At 38.2% G+C, this 7,398-nt stretch overlaps 1 protein-coding gene across 1 annotated transcript; it reads right to left on the reverse strand.

Annotated features, from left to right (window-relative positions):
• Positions 1 to 301: 301 nt before the first annotated feature.
• Positions 302 to 1,344, reverse strand: LOC131167619 (uncharacterized). Its single transcript, XM_058126413.1, has 2 exons — positions 852 to 1,344; positions 302 to 393 (listed from the first exon to the last, which is right to left on the reverse strand). The coding sequence occupies exons 1-2, from the start codon at positions 1,342 to 1,344 to the stop codon at positions 302 to 304; spliced, it is 585 nt and encodes a 194-aa protein (XP_057982396.1).
• Positions 1,345 to 7,398: the final 6,054 nt, after the last annotated feature.

Here is a 7,398-nt window from a genome sequence, read left to right on the forward strand (position 1 = left end):
CAATCTCTAAGGGTTCATAGCTGATCACGTGTGTAGGATCTGACACATACTTCCTCAGGATCCATGGTGTAGAGCACACACATGACCCTACGAACTTAAATTCTTGCTCCCCTAAGGGCCTAAATACCACCTCCTTCCTGTGAGAATCTATACTTGCGTAGCTGGATGCTAGCCAATCCATCCCTAGAATAATGTCAAATCCATGCATATCGAAGATAATTAAACTAGTAGGCAGCCTTTTCCCCTGAATCTCAACTGGGTAGTCTCTAACCACTTTATTACATACAACAACCGACCCTATTCACATGGCCACACCTAACTCAATGCCTAATGACTGAGCCTCTATTTCACATACTTTAACAAACCCCCTAGATGTAAACGAGTGGGTTGCACCTGAATCAAAAAGCACAACTACTTTATTGGAAAGCATATAAATAATACCTATAACTACATCTCTTGTGTGCTCAGTGTCACCCGGTCTCATAAAGTACACTCGTTCCTGGGCTGTATTCCCCTAGTGACCACCTCGGGGTGCCTGATTCCCTATTTCATACTGTTGCTGCGGAGGTGGGTACTTCATTATCGCATGACAGTCCCACACTTGATGCCCTGCTACACCACACCGGTAGCAGACAACTGTTCTAGCCTTACACTCGCCCCAATGATTCTTAGGGTATCTGGGACAAGTGGCACTCTGAGAACTCCTCTGAGAGGCTCAAGATCCCATCTCCTACTACTAACTCATAAAATTACTGGGTCGCTTCCATGTACTCTAGCTGGAGCTAGACTGAGACCCATGAGACAAGGGCCTCTTCTTCTAGTTTGCCTTTCTCTCTCCCCCTTTTGATTACTAGCCTTTGTCGCCATGGCTCTATCCACTAGCTTTGTAAAGCTTTGGACTAATAACATCGCCACCTGTATGCGTATTTTCTGCTTCAGTCCTCTCTCAAATATTGGAGCCTTCTTCAACTCATCCAGGACCATATGTGGAGCGAATCGGGATAGCTCCATAAATTGGGCCGTATACTGCTGCACCGATGAGAACCCCTGTGTCAGATGCATGAATTCCTCTACCTCCACCTCTCTAGTGGTGATGGGGAAGTATTTGTTGAAGAAAACTTTTCTGAAATAGCTCCAGGTAACAGATGCATACCCTAACTGTTGTTCCTCCACCAACTTAGTCGATCTCCACCATCTATTTGCCTCTCCCACTAGTTTAAAGGTGGCAAATCTCACTTTCTTCTCCTCTGTGCATTCCAACACCCCCAACAGTTCCTCTATCTCTAGAATCAAGTTTTCCGCCGCAATCAGGTTTGGTCCTCCCGAGAATGCTAGTGGGTTCATTTGAGAAAACTACTGGAACGTGCAGCCTTTATCAGCCACTAACTGACTATGTTCACAAGAATCCCTCTCAATTTCCTTCCTAGCATGGCGTGCTATACTATGTAGAACAACTGAGGCCTCAATGTCATCTTCTCTGGAGGCATCCACATGATTGTCCCCTCCGAGCAAGACCTCCTTTCCCCTGGGTTCCATCCTGAAGATAGGATAGAAACCGACTTAAGAATTCCACATTTATCAAGGTTGATGCAAGTATGGAATGACTAATAGTTAAAATATACAAATTTGCAATTAGAAGAATCCTTTATACATTCCTGCTACAAAATTGCCAAGGTATCGGTCCCTAATCATGACGTCGGCACTATATACATACTTTTTAAACCTATCTGAAATGAGAGTAGTTGTCCCAAGAGGGGGGGGGGTGAATTGGTTTATTTTAATATTTTGACCTCTTTTGAGAACTTACTTGTTTTAATACAACAAAAAATAAATCAATCAACTAATAACCACAACCAAAAACCCACACCACAAGATACTTAAATTTAAACACACAAATCAATTAACCAAAGTATTCAAACAATCATGCAAGTTTGTCAAGCCTTTTATTTGCTGTTGTGTGGATGTTTGCAACCTACTTTGGATGAGATCTTTGCTTGTGCTTCTCTTGATTTAAGATTTTTGGAAATTAACCAATGTACTCCCTTTTTGGGTTTCCACACACAGTTAATCAAAACGTACTTTCTCAAACAGCCTACGTCCTCGCTCTTGGCAAATTACTGAAGGGTTCCACTATCGCAGTTCCTTTATTGGGCGGAACAACACCTATTACAACACTCCTTTATTAAGGCTAGAGCCCGCCTTCTTCAAACGATGTACTCTCACTTGGTCAACCATCCAACAGCCTGGAATTGTCCAAAAACTACAAAAGAAACAATAAGAGGATTGTGTACAAAGAATGCTCACACAAAGAGCAAATTAGTACAATTCAAATCTATGTACTTCAAAAAATAAATATCAAGAATGAGATACACTTTTGAAGCTTAAGAATGGATTTCACCAAACTCCCTTTTCTCCAGATAAGAAATCAGCAAGTATAACTCAGGGATTGATGATCAATGATCTCAGAACACCAGCACTTTCAATTTGCAAACGATGAGCAAGTTGAGACTTTGAGAGCAACAGTGCTTATGGCAGATTTTTCAATACTTGATGTTATTTTGATTTAGAAAACCATGTATTTATAGGCATTCAAACATGTTTCCTTGTTACTCAAGTTTCCTTGTTGTATTTCCCAAGTTTTTATAAAGATTGGAGCCCAAGCAACTTAAATTTAACAAATAAAATTTTGAAAATTTCTGCCCGTTAACAGTGTTCAGATGGCTGAACACTCAAGTTCAGTCATTTGAAGTTCCTGAGTCTGTTGAAAAAATGAACTATAAGGTCAGATGAATGAGGATAGGGTTCATATGACCGAGGAGTCGAGTTCAGACGAACGAGGTCAAGGATCAGTTATCTAAAGTGCTTTTGCCAGTCTGTTTCTCACCAAAAAATCTTCAGACGGCTGAGCTTATTCTTCAGATGCTTGAAGTAATTCTTCAGTCAACCGAACTTGGAGTTCAGCCATCTGAAGTTGTCACTTCGGGCTTCTGAAAAGAGCTTTAGGCTTCTGAACAGATTTCTTTTTGAATGTTAACTTTCAATAATAAAAATAGTTTTATTCTCTTTCATTCATTCTTTATAAAACTTATTCCGGGGTTTCTAAATGGGTCTCTGAGTCCATATAATTCCCTTAAAAAGCTTCAAAATATATTTCAAGAGATATTTAGACTTTGAAGTACTTACATTGGTTTTCCTAAAACCTTATATGCTAAGCTTGAGATCATCCACTTTCTTTTTGCTTTGAAATCCCTTGGATTGTTTGCTTGAGCTAGTTTTAGCTTCCCATGCTTTGATCAGTATTGTGTTGTTTTAAACTTCTTTTTAGACCACTTGTTAGTTTATTTAACTTGATGGTCCACAAAGATCCTTGTTTTCCTAAAACACCAAAACTCAAACATTCCAAGTTAAAATGTCCTTTGTTTGTTATCACCAAAACTGATTGAAAAGCCTAGTTAGGCCAACACTATCGATCCTAATCCTAAATTTCTAAGCTCCAATCCCTAAACTTAGAAACAAAACTGTCGATGGATTTTCCGTGGTTTTCCTGAAATTGTCACTCCAGGAAAAACATAGAAGATCGTTGAAAGATCATTATCCCTAAGCTTCTAGACTAAAACCACACTTAACTTACCCATTCTTATTCTTAACTCATCTCAACGTATACTATGGTAAGTATCATTGACAACGTCTACAGAACCTAGAAAACCTAGGCTCTAATACAACTTGTAACGCTCCGACCCGCTATGTGCGCCCGGGGTGCTACTTTAGTGACGTTTGTGTACCTGATACCATAACCATTAAACATAAATGCAGTGGAAGTATTGAAACATTCACCAAACATACATTACCAAAGTTCTAAGTCCTTTCATACATATAAGTTTGCAAACATCCATATTACAATCCGACCAAAGCTAAACAACTAGTTTGGTCCATACAACCATAATACAAACCTAGAGGCATACAATATAGCTACTCACATCTCGGTTCTTATAGACACTCTCAAACATAAACTATTCAGTCCATCACCCCTTGATCCTGCTAAGCACAATATCTGTTATTTATTGAAAAGATGATTTGTATATTGGGGTGAGACACTTCTCAGTAAAGGTGATCAAGTTAATATCAATGTGTGGACAGCATGCATTAGTGTTTATAGAAAAACATCCATTCTTCATATAACCGAAAATAACTGTCTTTACATCATACGTACTTGTATGGCTTAAAATACTCGTTTCATCTTCCTAACATAAACATTTCATTAATCACATAACATCATTTACATAAATATACAGATATGCATAAAAGACACCCCTTGGAACTAACGTCATGTATAAACCCTCGTGGTCAGGGTTGTGCTACCTGAAGGCTAGACTAAGCCCGGGGTGATCAACCTAGACAATCCATACATCCGCGTCATAACTCCGACTACGCAGGCACCAAAACTTACTTGCGTGACTCGATTACCTTACAGTATCCTAAAAGTCCGAGCTTCCAGGTGTTGTACTATAACGACATGCTATTTAATTGGGTTTTTTTTTTATACTATAACATTTATAATACTCTGATACCCAACTGAATCAAACCTAACCATCAGCCTAAGCAGTGAGAAGCAGAAATCAAATAAACATAACCATATATAATTATTTACAATACCATAGTGCTAAAATGTTTCCCAAAATATACATATATGACTGTTTCCCCAAAATACCCTCAACTGGCTAGGGCTATACAAAAATACTTTCAAAAATACTCACTCTACTATCAAGGCAATACTAAGGCCCCTCAATCTGCAAGCCTGGTCTGCTTGCCTACCTAGATCACCTGAAAAATGTTAAAGTAATGGGATGAGCCAACGCTCAATAAGACGAAATATGCTATTGCTAGTGTGTGGCAAATGAATTATGAAAATTTGTTGCTATATAATCATGTATAACTGAATCTGTAATTTCAATACAAGTAATATAAACCACCATTCTTTCCAGGTTGCTTAACATATCTATACTTTAGCTTTCTACTCAAAATACTTCTAATGTACATAAGTATATTCTCTGTCTATGTAAACCTGTATATACATAATAATAATTGAAAACTTCCCTGTGGATACTGTATGTCATAATTTAACCCCTCATGACAGGGTTGTGAGGCCCGTAGGTGGGATCTACCATGGCTGGCCGACCAGGGTAAACCACTATACTCCCTCAGTCAGATCAACCACTCCTCAACCCATATCTGATGAGGAGCCTGTCCACGTCTGGGCACGATTGACCTACTACCACATATTATCTGAATAGGTGGTTGCACTCTGAACTGAATATTTATAGCTACGGTATCGTGCTCTACTATATGGTCCAACAAGGTTTGATACTATATAATATATTTCTATATACAACCATCTGATTTACCATGATTCTAAAATAACTGTATCAACCATGACACTAAAATAAACTGTAACTGTGTCAACTGTGTTTCTGAACTGAACTGTAATCTATAAGTCATGGTACTGAAAACTGTATAATCATGGTATTGAAAACTATATAATCATGGTATTCTATAATTACTATAAAACATATCCACTGGTTGTATATTCTATAAAACGTACCCTGAAAATATTGTAAAACATGCTTATGTACTATATTTTTATTCTCAAGTCACACAGTAATTTAATACATAATATTCATAATTAATAAACTATATAAAGTCCTACTGTGAATAATAACCTGGTAAAAATATACATTTCATACTGGAAATCATTTTAGAACTACCTAGCATAGCATATTTCCCTTACTTGATTTATGCTAAAATCCCCCTACTGAGACAGGTCCTACACCCGTAGGGTTCTCCACTCAACACCATGAAAATCATATATCCTAAAGCAAAACGTCACTATTTCTATGTCTGCATCATTTCCTACAACTGTTGGAAAGTCAAATTATGAATAAAAGGTCTTACCTTGGATTTGGGATGAATTCTAGCTTCATCCCACCAACGATCCGCTCTGGCAGACTTGTAAAGAACTCCGCTAGGAGCATCATGGTGGCCTCAGATCATCGATCCGGTGATCGACGGGACCAAAATCAAAGAGAGAAGGAAGTGGAGTCGTAGGGGAAAGGAGAGAGAGAGTGATTGCGGCCAAATTTCTATGATTAAAATCATTTTAGGGCTATTTATACTGCGGGATTCGTCGATGAGTCATGTCACCTCGTCGACGAGTCCTGTAGAAAGTTCGTCGACGAACCTGCACCCTCGTTGACGAATTTCAGATTTCCAAAAATCCTCTCTCGGCATCTTCTCATTGACGAAACTTGCCCTCGTCGAAGAGACCCTTTTGTACCCTCGTCGACGAATCCCCCATGTTCATTGATGAGGCCATGAGAAAATCCCCTGGGTTATTATATTCAAAATGCAATGTCGTCGATGAACGAGGAGCATTCGTCGATGAAGTTGACTGCCTCCTTCTGTTACTGTTTCCATTTCTCTCCCTCTTTATTATTTAAATACTATTATTCTTCAGGTCACTATAGGTACACCCTCTACCGAGGCTAATCAGCATAGACCACCCACAACACTTTCGCAATATAGTGTGGGTGCAAATGGTCACAGAGATAAATCCTAGCAATGGTATCGTGCTCATAACATAATGGTCCATCAAGGTTCCTAAAGCATATTGTGCAATTTAAGTAATAAAACCATATTTCATATTCATTTCATACAAAGCCTAACATAATACATAACCCGGCCCTCGGCCATCATATACATAACTTGGCCCTCATGGCCATCATATAAATCTTCGTGTGTTTTCATAAATAGTTCCATTATTTCATAAAAAGTCATCATTTCAATTATGAAATCATATATACATATCATTCACCTGCCACACAATTTCCTTTACTTTGAATTTAGCCCATAGGCAACCAAGAAAACATAGCATATATAGTTTAAAACATAAAACCTAGCTTTCCACCTTTCATTTTACATAAAATACCATAACATATATCCTAAGTTTGAAAAACAGCTCCTTTGAACAGTTTGTTTTCGAAATTCCAATTTAAAACATGAATATACTTACTTTATAAATATTTCAAATGGTTCAATTTCATAAAAAAAAAACTGACTTAACTTAATCCCCTTACCTTTTCTGAAAAAGAATCTAAAACGCTCGAAAACCAATTCCTAGCTTTTTCCCAAAATCAAGAATCTACTCCACTAGGATTGTAGATATTCGCTCCTGATCCTCATGGTAACTTTCAATCGTCAATTCGAGCGACAAACGGTGAAGAAACTAAAGAGAGAGAGAGTATGGTTCATGGTTCTACAGAGAGAGAGAGAGAGAGAGAGAGAGAGAGAGAGAGTTTTATCTTTCTTGATAAAGAAGCAAACAAAAATCCTATTTATAGACTT

The sequence above is a fragment of the Malania oleifera genome, chromosome 11 (assembly GCF_029873635.1).
Source record: "Malania oleifera isolate guangnan ecotype guangnan chromosome 11, ASM2987363v1, whole genome shotgun sequence".
Classification (NCBI taxonomy): domain Eukaryota; kingdom Viridiplantae; phylum Streptophyta; class Magnoliopsida; order Santalales; family Ximeniaceae; genus Malania; species Malania oleifera.